The following is a 22,287-nucleotide window of genomic DNA, read 5'->3' as shown; positions in this document are numbered from 1 at the left end:
ACTCTATCATATCTCATAATTCAAATTTTTATTATCATAGTGATTAAAGTGCTCTTTTATATTGCAACTATTCTGTTTAAACGATTTGGAAAAAAAATGTTCGTTTACTTATACTGTCAGTGACTAAATGGCACTTTTTTCTTATGACAACACAAACATTCCTAGAATTACACTCGATTTAAACCGTTTTTAACTTAAAATATTAAAATCTTTAAATCTTTTTATATTTAAGTAATAGGGCGCATACTTAATTTGTTTTGCAAACACAAATTCAGTTTGAACTGATGAATATATTCAACAAAGCCTCGCGATTCCCAGAAGTTTACACTTCCGTGCATCCGTACATCCGTTTTATTTCAAGTTAGTACATTTTAATTGTGTACTCGCTTATAGAAGTAAGCATTTTAATATGTACTGTTTGCAACACGTTTTGATAAAATCACTTTTATTTGAAAGAGATCTCATCAATTTTGTAGTATTAACAACCTTTACAAACATCTGGGAAAAAGAATACACACGAAGCAGCCAACATAAAAATGTTTCTCAAATAAATATGACTTTATAAAAAAAAAAAACAAAAATAAAAACAAAAACAAAAACAAACAAAAAACAAACAAAACATGCTTGTGATATACCTAAAATTGTAAAAAAAGTCTTACTTTTAGTTTTTTTTCTTTTTTTGATGCACCTGATTCATACTTCTTTAATAATTCTATGATGCTCTTAAAGTTGTCATCATTTTCTTCCGGTGCATGTCTAATAGCCTCTTCCTGTGCAGTGTGAAGAGCTCTGTTCATAATTGAAAATTCACACAAGAGAAAAAATCAGACAAGAAATATAAAACAAGTATAATGTAACAAAACGTTTTGTTTCACTCAAAGAAGTGTAAATACAGGTAAAAAAAAAACACCTTTCATGTTTATTTAAGAGAGAAATGCGTCGCTACAAAATACACACACAAACACACATTTATTCAGAATGTGTTATAAACTGAGGTCATTGAACATCTTTGCGTTACTCGTCTAGAAAAAAAATAATTCACAGTTTATTGCATTTTTGTCTAGAAAAATTAACAAGCAGTGTCAATTCCTGTTCATTTTATTGTTTTAATTAAAAACATGATTTTAATCGATAAAAAAATCGATAAGTTTCTTTTAAGGACACACACTCCAAAATATTTCAAAAAGACCATAAAAAACTCATTATAAGCTTACAAAAAGCAATAATTTCTTTGCAATTCATTCATTACAAACATAATCGACATGGAATTGCCATTAATCTACCTGTCTTTGGCGGAAGGATTACAAAGGTGATTATTTAAAAGAAACTCCACCACATGAAGATGTCCTTTACACGCTGCCAAATGGAGGGCGCTTCTTTGGTCATAATCGACGTCGTCAATGTCTACGGCTTTCCCTTCATGCAAACTTAAAAGAGTTGTATAAGAAAATGAAAAAAAAAATTTCACAATATTGTAGGTTATCCGAAAGAAGCTCATTGAAATTCCTTTAACATATTGTAATAAAATTTATGCCACTGATCGGTAATAGAGTTTTGTCCTCGATTTATATTTAGCTGAAATTTCTATTACTGAAAGCACTGAAAACTGAAGATCGACTTGTTTAGTTTTCTTCTTCCAGATTTAAATTTAAATTGTCAAAATCGAACTTTTAATTTTAAACTAGGAGTGTTGTCTTAATTTGGACCCTTATTTGAAAAAAAAACCTTCTTCATTTCAGTTTGCTCAGATTATTCTGCTGGAAACGAAATAAAATGTATGTATTAATACTGAAGTGTACTTTAATGTTTATTAGACCGAGTCCTAAAATAATAACGTAAACAAGTTTAGTGTCACTTATCATGGTGTTTTAGGATGTCAAGACTTTCTCAAGTTTCTTCTTACATTTTCAGTTGCTCCAAATTACCATCTTTGGCAGCTTGTAACATTTTGTATAACTCTATCTCATAGTCTTCAGTGAAGAAGTAAAATTTCTATAAAATAAGCACTCAAATAATAGATTATTAATTTTCACTTATTGTAAACTACATGTACTTCATTTTACTATGATGTGTCAAAGCGTATTATTATTATAAAAGTAACATGGAGGTTTTTCGCAGATAGACTTGGTAAAGAGTAAATAATTATCATATTTCGGCACGTGCGCTGGTCATTTACAATAAATAAAAATGTAAAACACACAACTTGAAAGTTACCTTAGGTATGTCATGGAAACGAATAATAAGTATTCCAGAAACACAACCTTTAAAACACAAATTGAATATTATTAAAGTTAGGCATATATAAGTCATCTTTATTTTTTCAGGCATTTTAGTAATGAACCAGGTAGGGCAGACTAAATTTTCATTTAAAAAAATTATATTAGGCAAATATATTAATCTATGTATAAATTAAATTTTACTTTTCGTTTTTTTTTTTATAAGGCAGCAGTTTTATTCTTCTTTTGAGACAATTAATCCTAATAAAGTTAAAATAGTGTACAAATGTGCAGTTTTGTTTAAGTGTAGAGATGTTTTGGTATCACTAATGCCATCTCACCTATCAAAGCTACAATTGCCAGAAATGAGATACCAAATTGTAAACATTTTGGCGTAAGTTTGGATTCCCAATCCAAAATTATGTAGATCACTGAAAAAAAAAATCAGAAAAAATAAAACAAATAAATGAAAACACAGAATAATTAAGTGTCATAAGTAACGCTTTAATAGATAACACAATGATCTCCTCTCAAAAACCTTTTAATAACATTAATCAATTTTACGATGACTTTGTGGAATAATTTTACTCAATGTTTTGCTATACAAATAGACGATTAATTACAATGTTTAATTCACGACGATATGTACGTTGTAATAACTTTAACTCTACATAAAAAAAACTTACCACAGACAAGTACAATTAGGAAAAGGAAAAAGATGACCATGCCGTATTTACGTTTTCCTCTATACTTGTTCTTGTAAAATCCATATAACATTCCTAAAAATGTTATTTAAATATATTTCAGGAGGAATAAGTAGGCAGTATATGATTTAGATTTCTTCAAAGTATATATACTGAAAAATTTCCAACGATGTTAGAACTGTAAAATTTGCGATGCAAATTTTTGGTCGTTCCCTCCGCGGGACTCGAACTCGTACCGCAGTGACATCTTTGGCAACACCGCCTGCACAAAGTCTAGCGCCCTAGACCACTTGGCCAGCTAGGCTATAAAATATAGCTTTCGCTGGCCGGGTCATTCCTCCTCGTAGGATTAATCTAGGGCTGTAACTTAGTACACGATATATGGTAGTACGAGACAAGTCATCTAGGTGTTATTATGTAAGATAGAGGACCAAATTAATGATGCATGTCACCACAATAAGTTTTGAAAGAGGATTGGTGGCACATTTTGCAGATCCACCAATGTAATGTAAATATAGCCGAGTGGTCTAGGGCGCTGGACTTAGTGCAGGCGGTGTTGCCATAGATGTCACAGCGGTACGAGTTCAAGTCCCGCGGAGGGAACGACAAAAATTTGCTTCGCAAATTTGACAGTTCTAACATCGATGGGAATTTTTCAGACCCTTCTATAAGTTTACGTTATCTTCCCTGTATCAATTTGATCCGATGGAGCAGTGTAGTGAATAGAGTCGTCACATTCTGAGACGTTATATATATATATATATATATATTAACGGAAAGTAAAATTGCATATCTCTATTTAGAGGTCATTGTTTATGAAACACCCTTAGTCCTCATTTGTCATGAAAATCAAGATTGTTAAATATCCTTTAACTATGACAAGTCGTTGTTGAATTTATTCCCCATTTATTTATATCAATAATTAATTTTACTGACAAATGGGTATTCACTATTCAGTCCATTCGAGAGTGAAAATAAATTGACCAGGAAAATTATATGAGAGAAGAAGAAGCTTTGCCAGGTATATTTTTTATAATAAAATTAAGAAATAAAAAGCTCAAATGTATCAATTCAATACTACGGCTTCAGCAAATTTATAATAATAGTTCAGAGATGAGCTAGAGTCTGAGTTGGCAAAAAAAAAAAAATAATAATAATAATAATTACTTCCAAAATTTATAAAAAAAAATATCATCTCGGACTAATTCCATTATCAAATAATTATGTAAACAATAATTAAGACAAAATTATCAAGATTTCAAAAATTTGCAATAAAGCTTAAAAAGTCCAAAATTCAAGCAGAACTCATGTAAGTTGGGAAAACGAGTGACGTCACATTTGTTGGAAAAAATGTTGGAGGAAGTTTGAATCTTTCCGTTGATTAATCATTTTTTTACGATAGTTTTTAAGACATTCAGGCAACTCATTTGACTTGTCTCCACTTATTTTCACAACACAGGATTTATTTAAAAAAACAGCACAACATCATACCATTTGATAATATACTATCAGAACACATTAAATAACAACCCGCTCCAATGTATCCGTATTCTCTTAAAACAGTTAAAATACTGTCAAATAAAAATAAGGATTATCTCAAATCTACATTTTTTTTTTACTAGAACCTTACCTAGAAAGGATGCAATTGTAATCAATGCAGCAGTAATGTATAGAAACTTGGTTCCAAGTGGATATGCAACATCTGTAATGAAATAACAGAAACATTAGTATTTGTCAAGATATTATGTAAAAAAATAACAAAACAAAATTGGACGATAGGAATAAAAAAAATATAGATACAATAAATTGTATCACAGGATGCAGATTGATACGACTGCATATGTCAAATTCGGACATTTTGGACAAAATATCCATTTTTGGTACGACTCCTAATTTATATTGTGATGTTTTACAAAACTCTGACCGATTCAAAAAAATAAGTAACTGCAATTTAAATTTGTTGTTTGAATTACAGATCTGAAAAAAAAGAGTAATCATGGAGACCTAGTTTTTTTCGAGTGGAAATTTAGCGAGACTTTAATCCAAGGATAAAGACTTGACAGGGAAAACAACACAAAACACAACGAATAAAAAAACATACAAGGAAATCGGACTTCACTGAAAACTGGGAGCATGGACAAGGTGCATCGATAGAATAAGCGTCTTCTGTTTTTCTAGAAACACGTGCCAACATACTCATTAAATATCAAGTCCAGGCTAGACAAAAGAAGGAAAGGAAAACCATGACACAATTAGGATTGCACAGTGTAGATAGATACACCATAACGACCCACGATATCACAATGACGAGCCATAAAATATCTGCAATGATGACATTATTTCAGAAGCTTAATTGTTAGACGTCTAGCACAGTACAAAAGTCCGTGTAGTTACGGCTCTGGCACAATATGCAAGTGCTGAAGGGATGCTGCCACTGATGCAAGGTAGAAAGTTGAAATTGTGGAATGGGATGTTATCGCGTTTGTCATATAGTTTTGTCACAAGTTAATAACTGGAAAACTTGAACTGCACTGAAGCCAGATGAAATGCAATGTGCCATTTTTGGGCCCAGACTCAATATAGTGACCAACCCAAATTCATTCATTACCTAAGATTGGTATATGAAATCTGGTGATACACTAATACAGTGAAGTCTTATCAAATGCTTTTTAACACCGACTAATGTTTGTCTGTAGCCGATGAAGTGGGCAGATGACAGGCCCGTGCTAATATATCAAAATATCTTTTAATTAAAAAAAATGCTTATACACTCAACAGAAACGGGCAGATAATGGGAACAAACGATTTACAAATTTCAACACGAAATATGCTATTTTCATATATTGAGAATAAATAAAACGAAACCAATGAAAAAGAGGATCGTAGGACCGTGTATTTTTTTCCTAAAACAAACTTGAAACATTTAGTCAAACTCATATGATTAAGCGTAACTAAAAGATTATCCTAAATAGTTCTTCCTTATGTTATCTCTGCCTAGAACTATAGAATATCTCATCAAGGGAATACATAGTCAATGAATGTTCCTTTCTATCGATATAAAAACCATATCTTCAAAATCAATTTGCTTTTCAAAGACAATAAATAGGAGTTTATGTACATACTCTTTCTTACTGATACAGGCGAGGCTCGTTAAAAAGGGAGCATGGGCAAGGTGTACGGGTCTGTTTTGCTAGTTGCTTATAGAATGTCGCGTCCAGAGTAGACGAAAAATGAAAAGAAAAGGCAAATAAATCGCTTCTCATGATGCAGACGGATACACCATAACGATTCATGATGTCTACCATTTGTAGTGATGACTGTTATTTATAATTCCAGAAGCTTTATTGCAAAATGTCTAACACGCTACACAAAGTCCGTGTAGCTCAAAACGCAATTGCTAAATGAATGTCGCCACAGATGAAAGGAAAATCGACGATCCGAATATTTATTTGATTATAATATTGCTGATAAGGGGTTACTACTTGAAGCGAGTGTACAGCATAATCAATTGTGCAGTATCATAAATGATAGGTATTTTCTGTATCGTAAAGTAATGAGTAAAGTCATTCTATTTCCTCCTAATGTTCAGTAAAATAATACTCACCACCATGATTTGCAGGTAAACCTGACGTAGGTATTTCATGATTAACAGTTCCAGAATAAGCTCTACAAAAAAGTTGTATTTCATGATTTCACAATAATATAATATGATATTAAAAATAAAATTAAAAAACAAAAGAAACACAAACACAAAAACAAATAAAAACAAAAAACAAAACAAAACAAACAAAAAAAAAACAAAGAAAAAAAAACAAAGAAAAAAAAAACAAAACCGGGACTATTCCAACCCCCCACCAAAAACAGACAATGAACTTGTTTCAAATGAAACAAATCAAATTGCGTTCATTTTCTACAATGAATGTTAACTTTCGTTTTGCAGTATTTTTGTTTGAATGCTTAATACACACTTCAATAGTATTTAAAGCGCCACATACTAAGTTCGTTTCACGAGACGAACAATGAATGACGAAATAAGGTGATTAACTACAATACGAAAATGTGAGCTTTTTAAATGTAACACGCCTTCAGTATTATTAATGTTATCGTCGGGTTGTAATGGCCCTCCGGAGTGCTTCTAGCTTTTACGTTTATATATGGATTATTACATGGCTAATATAAAACACGTCATACATCAATACTAATGTAATTAATACAAAGGAGCACTTATAGTTTTCAGATATCAAGTTATGAATTTCGGTATAATACTAACGTTTTAAAAGAACAGTTCTGGCCATCCAAACATACATCTATACAGTTGTAGTCTGAAAAATAAAAATAAAATCTATGAAATTTACTTGTAAGTCTTAATCTACAAATGGTAAGCTTAATCTCGTGCAATAGAGAGATAATGTTCCAAAGGAAATCAAAAGAGAACTAGGATTCGAACGGTTATCAAAGAGAAAATCGAAGTTGACGATTAGACGACGAAAAAAAAAAAAATGATACCACCGCAATAAACATGAAATGACCACAAAAACATGCATATAGAAAGAAAAGTAAATTAATACAACCCAAATTCTCCACTCAAACAATTTCTCAACAAAAATTCAATTCAGCAGATTATTCTGTATCATAACCAATTCTCCATCACTCATGGTACAAACCAGTGACATAAACGTTGATTACATAAAACAATAGCATCTATAAATGTAGACATGACACCAAAAAAATATTTTTTCTTCAATTTTTAGTTTATTTGATACATTACACCTAATATATATAATTAAAACATCCCTTGTAGTCACTTACGTTGTTTAATTAAAGATAAATTGATACAAAATTGACGATGAACACATTTTAATTAGCCATGTGGTCACGTGACCGTGTTACGTCATTGGTCCTAAATTCATAGATCGAGTGGTTGAAATGCGTGGGGCTTCTGTATTTTATTACATGATTTCTACAACTGAAAAAAATATTGATATTATCCCTTTTTAACGAAACGTTATTCCTGACAAGTAATACAGTGGCAGGGAGTATAATTAAAGTACCTGCAAGTACAGAGGGTAATACGGACATGTTAATTTTTATTGGTTCTTGATAATTTATTTCATAACTCATAAGGTTTTCATGCTGAAGCTTGCTCGTGTTCTAAATCTTTTATACTAAAGTTAACAAACCCTTCTTCTTAAGGTTGCACTATACATATGGGATTGAGGTGGACTGTTTCGTACACAAAACTGGCCCAGTCTACTTTTGTAAAACTTAAAAATAAAAGGTGAAACTTGGTGGAAATATTAATTGTGGGTAGTAGTGCATTCGTACACAAATGGATGCAATAATTGTGAAGGTAAAGAGGTGTGAAATGCATGCTTTAATCTATCCGAAAACATTGAGGTCCTCACCGGAATGGGTTCTCCACCCAGCACCAACTATTTGTTTTTAAATGATGCAAAATTTCGCACAAACTTTTAGAATTAAAATCATATACAAATGAGCAGAAAAAGGTACACTTTTTATTATTTTTTTACAATAATACCATGCCCGCTTACTATTTTTGGTAGTGTTAAAGTGCTTGATATTTTAGAAAATCTGTTTTATGACAATTAATTTTGGGAAGGCAACCAAAAGTTATGAAAACTGTGGAACCTTATTGCAGGTTTCAAGCACCATACATTTAGAACTTATCATTTTTACCATAGAAACCAACGCTTTTTAAGTTTTTATAGTAAATTGTGTAAGAAATTATAATTTGGTTCAATATGCTGCTTTAATCAGGGTAAGGAAATTCTTAGCAACCCAATATGCTGATTTTTGATACGTCATGAAAGTTCCCTAGTGTGAACTGGTATTTTAGTTGCACATGTAGTGTCAAATTTAAAAAAAAACACCAATTCATTTTCACTTTACATGAGTTATTAAAGCGAAAAAAAAAAAAAACAACATTTCATGCACAATGTCTTTTAGTATACAGCCTTATACTTATGACTCATATAGTGTTATTTAAATATTTTAACTGACCTATAGAAAATGTCGGTACCAGAAAAGCTTCCTTAAACTCACCAAATGTCACCTATTATATACTGTGTATTGTGACAAATTCTGCATGTAAATCATTTTTATTTCAAAATTTGCAAATAATATCAAAGTCATACACCTGCGTCGTCACCTGTGTCTAGGGTCGCCTAACCATGTAAAGATAAAACAAGCCACCGACGCTATTTCTTGGTCATAATTAAGTCTACCGGGCTTGTTTATGAATATAACTCAGCGGCAAGAAAGATACACAGAACTTAAGTCTTCTTTCTTTCTTAACTCGATTACTGGACCCATTCACAGATCAGTTGACCAATCTGCATTTCATATACAAGTATTTTCGAAGATTTATTATTTTTTTTCCGGGCACCTATGAACATTTTCAATGTACCTAAATGGAGATTGAGAACCAATGACGTAGCACTTACACGTATGGTAATTCAGCGTTACATTCTTCCGGTTTTCATTATATGCCAATTATTGAGTTGTCGTGAAAACACCAATATATCATTTTAACTTCATTTAACGCTAACCTGATAAAAAGACGTTTGTAACTTACGTATCTAAACATACTATAGTCTTTTTATATAAATATAAAGGTTTATAAAATATTTTTGTCACATTTCCTTTAAAAGGTAAAATTCGAAACCGTAAAAATTATGTTGAGTCTTTTTCAGATAAAAAGCAGACCATTTGTCTGATTCGACCTTCATCTCAATTTATTCTGGATACTTGCAGTGGATACATGCAATGAAACTAGAAGAAACAGTGAGAAACGTCACCAAGTGATTCCTTGGCCGCTTGTACCATACAGTAAACCCATAAGTCATTTAAATGGAAATAGAAAATAAGAAGTAAACAATGGAAATATCTGATAAAGAACATGCATAAGGGTAACAACAAAATTACAGAACACTAATCCGATTCATAATCAAGTCAAATCCGAAATAAATCTGGCAAAATAGATATTACACCATCGGAGCAGCCAGTACCGCAATGGTCCTGACTTGGTACAGAAACGTCAACCGAAGTGGTGGGTTAAATCTAGGTTTTACAGCGCGCTTAATCTCCATCTTCCATTGCGACATGTTAAAATTTGATCAAATTCAATTCAGCGGTATAAGAGAAATTGCAGATTTATATTTCTCCCTGGGTTGACCAATGACCATGTTTTGAAAGAGGAAACCCAAAAAGTCAACGAAAAATTTGTGAGCGTTTCATTGAATTCCAGATACTGATAAGACTGTATATACACTCCCGCCTTTAAGCACCAAATCTTAAGTGAGGAAGTAGTTTCAAATTTTAAATTAACATGCGACGAAAAATAGAAGCAAACATGTAACGTACAAAGTAATTTATAAAAAAACTGCCCCCGTTGGAATACCTACCAGCATTTAACCTTTGACCCTGTTTACACTTCTTGTAACAGAAACAATCAGAGCTAGCTAATGGAGAGCAGCAGTGTCTACCGTTCATAGCATAGCCAAGCTTATAATCACATTTGCAGGTCCTATCAGCAGATGAACTTCCATTATCGCATTGTATTTGTCCCTCAGATATACATTCAGACTTTATAGAAGAACACTCCTTGATTTCATAAGATTTAATAGGCCAAGCTTGATATCGGTTAGGAGGACACTCATCGTAGTCTATTGGGTTTCCAGTACTATAACTGTTAAACTTTGGAAAATATCCTGTAATCAAATGCAATATACTAATTTGAAGATAATACAAACATGACTTCGTGACATAAAAACATAAAATTGATTATTATTACCAAGTTATCCGCAAACGAACTTGCTATCTATGGGCCAGTTTTAGCCTCATTAGCCTCATGAACCTTGAACCGATTTATTGACTAAAGAAAGAGTGTAAAGGATTGTTAAATATGGATTACTTATTCAAAAATTAAAACAATTCTAAAAAATTGACTTTAGCTTCTTGGCCAAATTAAAAATGCCTTAAATAATTTTATTAAAATATATATATATTGCCTAAGCCAACCAACAAAATTAACATTTACTGATACATCTATAACCAATAACGTGTCATATATGTGCTAGCTCTAGACATACATCTTCAATCAACGAACATGAAAAATTAATTGAAGTTCAATTATCAGAAATTCAAATATAGAATTACTAAGCCCATGTAGTACCTGCAGGAACCTGCTTGAACTCGTAGCATGACTCAACTAACTGATTGTCAGAGTTGTACAGACAATGGTAGAATTCTACTGGAGAGCAATTAGTAGTGCTGGCTCGTAATTCCCTCTCCAATCTGCTGTTAGGACACCGTTCACCCATTGTCTCATTTATCGACCCAATAAACAACGCATTACAACATTGAAACAACATCTAAAAATGTGCAAATTCAAATTTCAGTTTTGTAGATTTTATATTTAAAGAACACTTTACTGACCAATAAAACCGACTCGTTTCAAATATTTATAGTAAGCCTAAAATTGGCACCGAAATAACAGACTCTTTTACAACGCAGGTCACGTGATAAGTCACAGGTGAAGTTGTATCCGATTGTCAGCGTTGTCATCGATATGTCTAATAAGAGCAGGCCCAAAAATCGAAGTGACCCAGTATACACCGAATAACCTTATTACAATAAGCGGTACAATGTCGTAATATGCTTCACATACGATGGCTCTGATAAAAGTTTTATTATCCATGACCCAGGGAAGACGTTTTTACTGTTTGAGCAATAGTTGGTAAACATAAATTTCCCTGTCACTGCATCAACATACGTATACAGTAGACTCAATTTAGTCAGCAAAGATCACTTTGATGAAAACTGCTTTAAAAGAAGTCTGAGGGTATTTCTTTTGCATTTTTCTATCTGTTCTTTAAAACAATCGTCATCAATCGTAATTTAAAACCAATCTGGTACTAACTTATCATCGTAGGTTAGACGTTTGTAAGGTTTAAAAAGAAATAGAAATTAAACCCATCATATGATATTCCGGAGTATTTTAATTCTCCATGAACGTTTTGATCTATTTCAATATTGTAACAATTTTTAATTATTTAATGATTGTTTATCTTCTTATTTTTTTTCTTAAATAAATTTCTTTATTAAACATATATCTATTTTAGTTTTTTTTAAACTTTATGTCTTAAATATAAAGATTATCTTTTTTCATAAAATAGGCCGTGCGAGACTCGGAAGAGTAGTCAAGGACGTTGAAAACGCCTATTAGCAGTGTTTGTGAATGGGTCAATTTATATTGGAATGAAACTAAAAGGGTCGTTAAAGTTGGTAAAGAACATTAGGACATAATGATTTTGTCTTTATTTATTTATTTAAACACATGTCATTCAGAATGTTGTTTTTAATTACATGTTCAAGTAAAACAGATAAAAGCAGATGATGGATCGAAATATCAAAACTCACTACACTTTGTTTACGTCCCCGATTAAAGGAAGACGGACCCGGAGAACACTCTAAGATTGGAAATTGTCTTTGCATGAAATCTTGATTTATGCTGATTGTCCTATGAATTCACATTGCTAGGTATCGGACTCTGCATCACTAGCAATCTCAGAACTCGGAGACGACGTTTCTTAGACTGCCGAATTGTGATTACGCGGCATCTCACCCTTGTAGTAGTATTTACAGATCATTCAGTCATTCAGACATATATTCATATATAGTATTGGTGGGAGTTTTACAGGAGTTACTTTCCCCTGTCTCAATGTTTGTGATGTCATAAACATAAAAGGGGGGATGCAACCGAGAGACCATACGATGGAAAAAAATAATATCTCTGTTATGACTTTTCTTTGCAATGCTTATTATCAGTGGTAGACGTAGAAAACAATACCAGTGATAAGACTTATACTGCCACTACACTCTCCAAAGAAGAAATAGTAGATAACCATAATCTGTGGTATCCTCTTTTGGTCTCTGTACCAAAGACTATGATTGTGATTTACCGTCTATGCACTGGATTTTGTTACTTTGTGGGTATTATTTTAGTTACTTTATGTTCATTGTTGTGTTTGTCTTTCATGTCTGGTTTTTGTCCCTGGATTACATTCTTTTGATTTCCGCTAGAATCGTGGTTCCCTTGATTGCCCTTTGTACAGTAACATTTATTAAACTACCTGAATCGATTTAACCTTACTTATAAAAACCGCGAACTTACACTTTAATGATAATATCAGGTAAATTAAATGGATTAAAGATTTAAAAAAAAATTAAACTCACCATCATTATAACAATACAAAAATGCCATGATGATTTACGATCGGTTTTTACATACACTGTCATATCGTATACTGATTTGTTGAACCAAAGCTTCTGTTACATTTGTATTTCATCTACACTCACTCCGACATATGTTCCGCTTATAATCTTATTATTGCACATTTCTCGCCTTCAATTTTCCGTTCAAGTTTTGATTTGTTCTGAAAGCAAATGTGTGTTTATTATAAAGCCAATCGGACCTTAGATTGTCATTAACGAATGATAGAGTTTTTCTCAAGCCTATGATGGACCGACGGACGGACACCCTGTCAATATATAGATTGCAAGTTGATGTATAATGATACTCTTGAAACCAATCGAAATCTATACCCGAATGCAGGGCATTTACGATTTCGAGTAATCAAGTATATATATATATATATATATATATATATATATATATATATATATATATATATATATATATATATATATATATATATTACAAATTATTTTCTTACAAATGTCAGTGACAAAAAATTGATTATTTGTGGAATGCGGGGTATTGTGTTTCACCTCCTTTCTAAGTTCATTTAATGTATAATCTTATACTTAAATTCTAAAAGTGAAACTCATTGCTTTTAAATTTATGCTACGATAAATCCCATTATTGATATACACAAATGTTTTGAAGACAGTTATTTGCTTATTTCCGTAAATACTTCCACCTTCCACATAATGTTAACCTTTGGGACCATATATAATATTAAATTTTGTACCACGATAACGAATAGGGTAATACATTAACCCATATTTATACGTAGCTAAGTATAAACACTTTGAAAGTCCATGACAACATGTCAATAAAGCCACTGAAGTACATTTTTTAAAGTTCTTGTGGATGCTGTGGAGGATTACGCAAGAAAATGGATAAAACGAGAACAACAAAACATTGATTCTTTGTCAGAGTGGTTAAAGGCCGTGAGGTCCATAATTTTGAAACGAATGAAAGTTTTAAGCAGGTCAATGATTGTCAATGCTACTTTTTTTGCAAAGACCCTGATGTAGCAAAAACATTGTCTACTATACATGACAAATATGTTGTCGTACGAGCAGACAAAGCCCAAAACAACATTGTTTTTGTCTGCAAAACGTTTTACATCCAATGTTTATTATCAGAGGTAGACACAGAAAATAATAGCAGTGATAAGACATATACTGCTACCACTCTCTCCAAAGAAGAGATTGTGGAGAACTATAAATCTGTGCTATCCTCTTTTGGTCTACCAAGGACGATGATTGTGATTTACCGTCTATGTACTGGATTCCTAAACTCCATGAGAATCCATACAAACAACGTTTCATAGCTGGATCTGCAAAACGTACCACCAAATCTCTTTCAAAACTTTTAACTTCTATACTCACAACTGTCAAAGAGGGTCTGCAGTCCTACCACAACACTTGTTACTCCCGTAGTGGTATCAATTCAATGTGGATCCTGATAAATTCGAAAGATCTTTTGGAGACAATCAGTTCAAGACTATTATCAGAATATAATAGCATTAAAACAAATAACATTTCAACACTGTATACTTTTATTCCACATACTAAAATAAAATCCCGACTTAAAAACATGATACATCGTTGTTTTTTTTTTTTTCAAAAAAGATGGTACATCTAGATACAAATATATAGTTCTTGATTCCTCATACCTTGTAAGAAATAATTCCAAATCATCTTCCAAATATACAGAAGATGTTTACAAAAAACTGGAATTTTTAAACGACAACATACTAGTCCATTGTGGTGGACGCGTTTTTCAACAAACAGTGGGCATTCCAATGGGAACAAATTGTGTTCCTCAATTAGCTGACCTATTTCTTCACTCATATGAGAATGACTTGATAGCTGATCTGTCCGAAAGAAAAAATATCGTTTAGCTAGATCCTTAAATCTCAGTTTTCGCTATATAGATGACGTATTATCTTTAAACAATCCTAATTTTGGGGATTTGATATATCGCATCTACCACAAGAACTTGAGATAAAGGATACTACAGACACTGGGAAGTCAGCGTCTATCTTGACCTACACTTAGAAATCGATGGTAAAGGAAAACTAATGACCAAACTTTACGACAAATGTAATGACTTCATTCAAAATTGTCAACTTTCCTTTCATCTGTGGCAACATCCCTTCAGCACCTGCGTATGAAGTGTTCATATCACAACTCATACGTTTTGCCAGAGCTTGTCGAGACTACGCAGACTTTTTGTATCACGCTAGAATTCTAACATATAGGCTTCTGGAGTAGGGTTATGTTGTACAAGATTGGAGTCATCACTACAAAAGTTTTATGGCCGTCATCATTAACTCGTAGATCGTTACGGTGTATCGTATCCATCTGCGTCATGAAAACTGATTTGTTCAACGTGTCATAGTTTTCCTTTCCTCTTTCGTCTACCCCGGACTTGACTTTTATGGGTAACTCGGCGGATGTTTCTAGAAAAGCAGAGGACGCTTCCTCTACCGGTGCACCTGGTCCATGCTCCCAGTTTTTAGTGGAGTCCGAGTTGCTGGTTTGCTTTTTTTACTTTGTATATATGATTTTAGTTACTCTATGTTCTTTGTTGTGTATGTCTGTTTTCCATGTCTGGTCTTTGTCCCTGGGTTATATTATTTTGATTAGCGCTATAACCTTGGTTCCCTTGATTACTCTTTTAAAATTAATACAGAATTAATGTAATTAAAAAAATCATACTTACATCCACTACAATAAAATATCAAAATCGATGAACTGATCAGTTAATCGTAATGTGAATCACATCAATAGAGATGACAATAGTGATAATTGCACATAATAACGTCTATGTAACAAATACCTTTCAATTTTAAATAGATATATCTCCTTATGTCGTTTACCTATACATCTTACAATTATTAGTAATACCAAATCACGTTTTGTTTTCATTTGTAGAATTGAGGAATCCTATGTTTAAAGAATAATGACTTTAAATATAATATCGTAGATTTATGATGATCAGCAATTTACAGTATAAAAATAACTTAGTAATTTAATCAGGTTTACTTACGGTATTTTTAAAGCTGTTTTATTTCGCGTATTATAGTGTGTATATAGATATAGGGTAGAAATATACGTATGGAGCTCCATGTCAAATACACATTTAGAATTTATTTTTTTAGTACACACGTACGTAGTTGTTATAAATCAATTATAAATTATTACTTCAATTATGAATATCAAAATGTTTAAGCAGGAATTTAGAAGTATTGTTAGTTTAATTACAAATCTATAATTTACTATTATAGTACTGTTTTATATATACATGATCTAATTCTACTGATAAATTAATAATAATCAAAAAGCTGTGAATACCGTATGTTTTCCATCCATGTAAATGTGTTGTTAATGGACACAGTCTGAACAGGCTTAATTACTTCAAACTCCGAAACAGCGGCGACGTTCCGATGCAAGCTTAAGTCGCACCTAGCCAAAGCGAAGAAAACATCGTCACTGTTTCGGAGTTTGGCTTTACCTTTCTGTCATACATCAGGAATCGCGTTTCTTTTCCTACCAAATTCAACGTTTTAATTCCTAAAACAGAAAAGTAACCTGTATATTATTGTAGAAACGACTTTTAACAAAAAATAAATAACAATTATATACTGAAACCTTGCATCTGAGTATTATTGACGAAATATTGTAATATTTTACTATTTAGACTGTAACCCTTATGAAGAGCTCTTGAATGGTATTTACTTCTAACTTATATCAAAAATCCCACATGTTAACAAGAAATGTTTTTAATTTTTGAAATGGTTATACAAATTAACGTGGTTTGCGACAGGTTACACTTTTAAACTGCGAAGTACAATCTGTTCAAAAGCTAGAAATATTCCTTGTGATTTTATTTCTTATTGATGACAGTCAAAACATTGCAAACTGATTGGTGATCAAAACGTTATTTTGTTTGTGATTATTCGAATCCCGGAGTGCATCCCAATCGACGTTAATGACATCAAAGTACTAAGCCTGGTTAAACTAAATAATCTGGTTTGCTCAACCAACCAATCAGGAAGATTGGTACAAATCAAATTGAATTAATCTCAATTGCTGTATAGAAAATTACCCTTACCAATTGCAATTAACTTCCGTCATATTTTTTATTGAATAATCAACTGAAATTTTATTTATTCAGAATCTCCAACGTCAATGTTTTTGATAAAATTAGATAAAGTTATGAAATATGTCAATACCCTTTAAACGAATATGCCTATTATCCCGATTCAAGATACAATCTTCCATGGGAAATTCCTATTCCCCATTCCACATATATTATAATGTAGGAAGTTTTAGTACATTAAAACTAGAAACATCATTGATTTGATATCCCTACTCCTTCATTTGATAAAATGCACCTTTAACCGCCATTTTGATTTGGAATGTGTTATGAAGGTTCTGTGAAAACTTCATTTATTTCCATTCAGTGGTATATGAGGAGTAAAGGATAACAGATGGGTCCTCCTTGTCCCCATACTACTAAATGACAAAGTACATGTTTCGCTTCGTGAAACCCCCAATTTGATTCGGTTCAAAATTTAAAACAGGAGGTGCCCAATGGGAATATGTAATAAAGATTCTGTGAAAATTCATTCATTTTCATTTAGTGGTATATGAGAAGTAACGGATAAGAGATAGGTTCCCTTTATTCATATATTCGCAAATGACAAAGTCTATGTTTTGCTATTGATGTAATAATGACGATTGCTCAAGTTAGATCAAAATTCAAGAAAAATAATGTTTTAGAAAAATATAGTTATCGTCAAACAGTCTTATTTCAACTATTTCTATTTTTTTAGATATTTGAAAAAGGAAAAAGGTATTTTTGATAAACTTTCAGAATTTTTCTATATTCATTTCAATACACTGTTGTCAACATTTATAAAAGTATTGGATGTCAAACTATTTTTAAAACAAATATTGAAGATTGGAAAAAAACATTGGATGATAACAAAATATTTAGCTGCTATACTAATGGATTTGTCTTAAGCTTTTTTTTGTTTATCCCATGATTTGATTTTATTAAAACTTAAAGCATATGGATTGTCGGAAGAATCAATCAATCTTTTTTTCAAAATAATGTGTTAAAGTAAGTTGTACATGCTGTTCATTTGAAATAATGCACAAAGGTGTTCCATAAGGTTCAATACTGGGACCAGTATTATCCAACATACTTATGAACGACATTTTTCATATTTTAGATTTTAGGACTGTGTATAACTATGTAGATATCAACACTCTATTTTATGCCAATAAATGTCTAGATTTGGTTGTAAAATATTAGAGAACAATTCTGGATCTGACATGACACCAAAATTTAATTTTTTGATTTTTGGTTTATTTGAATTATTACAGCTAATATATATAATAAAAACGCCCCTAGATGTCTCTTACGTCAATTAATTGAAAATAAATTGATTCAAATATTTCATCATGTTCTGTCATGTAAGATTGAACTATTTACATAAAGTAAATTAAATTTACATTCAAAGATTTTGAACTCTTCCGATCTCGACCTTCAATGAACATATTGATATGGAATGTCTCCTAGCCAGGGATTGGGAAAGTTTAATATAAACCCATTTATACTGATTGGTTATTGATGATTTTATAAACTAACCCATAAGGGTCTTCGTGTTTTTAAAAAATAAATACTTAAGCCACCTTTAAAAACATTGTCTGTACTAGAAACTCACCTAGGGTAACCTACTATATACTGTGTATTGAGTCAAATTCTCAATGTTTTATATCATAGTCCGTAAGACAAAATAAATTCAATTATACTTCAATTATTATCAAAGTTATACACCTGAATTTCAAACGCAAGTCGACACCTGTGTCAGGGGTCGCCGAACCCTGTAAAGATAAAAGAAGCCGCCTTCTTGGTCACATATGTTCTACCGGGCTTGTTGATTAATATAACCCAGCGACAAAGAAATAACGACACATACAGTGTCAGTATTTTGGTCTTACCCTCCTGTTTTAAGTTCTAAAAAGGTGTGTAAAATGTTGGGAATTCCTCACGGGGATGTATGCATAACGAAAATGAAAAGCTGACAGAAATCGAGAACTTTAGTTTTCTTACTTTCTAAACACGATTATTGCTCCCATACCCAGATCAGTGGACCAATCTGCATAATATATACAAGCATTATTTGAAGATGAAATATTTTTTTTCGGGCATAATACATTTTCAATATACAAAAATAGATATTAAGAACCAATGACGTAGAATTTCCATATTTGGTAATTTGGCGTAACTTCCATTTTTAATTTATTCATATTAATTAAGTTGTCGCGAAAACACAAATAAATCATTCTTACTTAATTTAGCGCTTAACTGGTGATAAACGCTCCGAGATTTATTCATGAGAATTATGATCTTTTTATGAACAGTTCTTAAAAAAATCTAGCGACTGAAACTTTAATTTGTAAAAAAATAACTCGAAACCATCTTCCAAAGATGTTTCGATACATCGCATCTACCCTAAACAACCTGAGAAAATGGATACTACAGTCACTGAAGTAAGCCTCATATCTTGATCTACACTTAGAGATCGATTGTAAAAGAAAACTATTGACTCAATTATACCACATACGCGATTTTTTTTTCATTCATGATCGTCTACTTTCAACTGCAGCAACCTCCCTTCCGCACATGCGTATGAAAGTTTCATATCACAACTCATACATTATGCCAAAGCTTGTCGTATCTACGCAAACATTTTGTATCGTGCTCGACTTCTTACAATTAGGCTTCTGGAACAGGGTTATATCGCTACAAGATTAAAGTCATACCACAGAAGTTTTATGGTCGTTATCATGGACTCGTTGATCGTTACGGTGTACCATGAAAATTGATTTGTTCAATGTGTCATAGTTTTCCTTTTCTCTTTTGACTACCTCGGACTTGAATTTTTATTAGCAACTCGGTGGATGTTTCTAAAAAAAAACAGAGGACGCGTACTCTACCGATGCATGCTCCCAGTTTTTAGTGGAGTTGCTCATTTACTTAAGTTACTTTGTATGTATTATTTTCGTTTTTTTCCTGCGGAAATCAAAATAATGTTATCCAAGGACAAAGACCAGACATGGAAAACAGACCGACACAAAGAACATAAACTTACTAAACATATTACGTACAAAGCAACAAAAGAATATGAGCATCTCTTTTATGAAAATCTGTATAAAAAATACTTAATTAAAAGATTGACATATACTCAGGAAAGAGTAAATTCATGTACAAAATACTACACAAACATATTACTAAAGGCTATTATTTGTAATTGACTTTCCTTTAGGCTATTGTCACCTAACTTAAATGCACTAGGTCTACTAACTAGAGTAAAATAAAAAAAAAATCAATTGTAACGGTCTTCAACATGGAAAACAGACATACACAACAAAGAACATAAAGTAACTAAAATCATACATACAAAGTAACAAAAGTAAATAAGCAACTCGGACTTCACTAAAAACTGGGAGCATGGACCAGGTGCACCGGTAGGGTAAGCGTCCTCTACTTTTCTAGAAACACCCGCCGAGTTGCCCATAAAAAGTCAAGTCCGGGGTAGACAAACGAGGAAAGGTAAACTATGACCCGTTGAATAAATCAGTTTTCATGGTGCTGATGGATACATCATAACGATCCACGAGTTCATGATGACGACCATAAAACTTCTGTAGTGATGACTTCAATCTTGTAGCAACATAACGCTGTTCCAGAAGCCTATTAAAAACACATCGAATAGTTTCAATAGTCTCTGTGATAGTATCTTATGTCATTGTATATCTATACAGTTACTTTTTGTTTAAAGTATTATTTTATGTTAATATTTTAATTGGATTTTAAAAGTCCAACACGGTTTATGCTTGTATATTTAATGAATATATTTAATTTCTGATTACTGTATACGCTATAACCTAATTTGGGTCCGTTTACGCTGAATAATCCGCGTTTAGGTTATAGTGTATAAACTAATCAGAAATTGAATACATTCATCATATTTTAATTAAAAATTAAAAAAATGATATATCCATCACTTTTATTAACACTGAGTAAACAGCAACCTTAATTTTCCAGCCGTGTAGTAATTTAAGTAAACAAATTGGCCGCAGTTTTAAAATCTGCGGCAAGACGCTGTCATTTCATCACTTGGAAATGTTCCGTTATTTTCCATATTTGAAGACACAGTTATTAAAGCAGGAATTTGAAATAAACGCGGCGGACATAAAGTTAATAAATAATTTATTGTCACAAAACGTTTCAACGTTACAATGTGACTGAAAACATTGTTTCGGATGTAGACAAACAAAAAGTAGTTCCGTAAAAGGTGGGCATGGCCTAAATAGCAAGTTAGTTTATACAATTGAAACAATGTTGATTTTTGTCAACAAACCCATCAAATGGCAGGATTCTCATCAAATTAAAATATATTTAAATGTATCAACTTTAGTTTTTGACTTTGTAAAACATCTAATTTAATTCGGATTAAAATCTTAAATAGGGGAAACATGTAATAAAGATTCTGTGAAAGTTTCATTCAATTACATTTAATAGTATAGGAGGAGTAACAGGTAAGAGATTGGTCCCATGTTCCCATATCAACAAATGACAAAAGTCCATGTTTTGCTATGTAAAACCCCGAACTGATTCGAATCAAAATCTAAAACAGGAGGTATACAATAAGAACATGAAATAAATGTTCCGTGAAAGTTTCATTCGATTTCAATAAGTGGTGTGATAGAAGTTACGGAAGTACGGGCGGACACCCCTATCACTATATAGCCCCACTTTCCAAGTGGGGACATAAAAAGGGATCCGACTTAAGGGCTTAAATATCTAGACGGTTTTGAATGTAATTAAGAAAAATACATCTGACAATTGAAATAAATATTACTAATGTCAAGATTACCACCACATCAATAATAAACACACGACCGCATCCAAGGACGATAGCTCTAGAACATGAATTAAAAGTTCTAAACATAGTTTATCATTCTCATTATTTCAATTATCATTTGAGATTGAATATATAAACAAAAGACTA

At 32.0% G+C, this 22,287-nt stretch overlaps 1 protein-coding gene across 1 annotated transcript in view; it reads right to left on the bottom strand.

Annotated features, from left to right (window-relative positions):
• Positions 1-16,679, bottom strand: part of LOC148625999 (uncharacterized) — a 38,153-nt gene extending 21,474 nt beyond the window's left edge. The window contains exons 1-13 of the mRNA XM_088571077.1: positions 16,553-16,679; positions 13,178-13,377; positions 11,115-11,313; positions 10,345-10,650; positions 7,191-7,242; positions 6,525-6,586; positions 4,551-4,622; positions 2,903-2,995; positions 2,558-2,647; positions 2,215-2,261; positions 1,904-1,992; positions 1,284-1,427; positions 660-789 (exon numbers count right to left, since the gene is read on the bottom strand). Coding sequence (XP_088427203.1) covers positions 660-789; positions 1,284-1,427; positions 1,904-1,992; positions 2,215-2,261; positions 2,558-2,647; positions 2,903-2,995; positions 4,551-4,622; positions 6,525-6,586; positions 7,191-7,242; positions 10,345-10,650; positions 11,115-11,313; positions 13,178-13,240 — 1,347 coding nt within the window. The 5' untranslated portion in view covers positions 13,241-13,377; positions 16,553-16,679. The remainder of the gene's footprint in view (positions 1-659; positions 790-1,283; positions 1,428-1,903; positions 1,993-2,214; positions 2,262-2,557; positions 2,648-2,902; positions 2,996-4,550; positions 4,623-6,524; positions 6,587-7,190; positions 7,243-10,344; positions 10,651-11,114; positions 11,314-13,177; positions 13,378-16,552) is intronic.
• Positions 16,680-22,287: the final 5,608 nt, after the last annotated feature.

Source organism: Perna viridis, chromosome 2 (assembly GCF_037379345.1).
Source record: "Perna viridis isolate PV_CMFRI_1.1 ecotype Kerala chromosome 2, ASM3737934v1, whole genome shotgun sequence".
Taxonomy (NCBI): Eukaryota; Metazoa; Mollusca; class Bivalvia; order Mytilida; family Mytilidae; genus Perna; species Perna viridis.
Note: the sequence above shows the minus strand (reverse complement) of the source record. Positions and strands in the feature narration are given on the sequence as shown.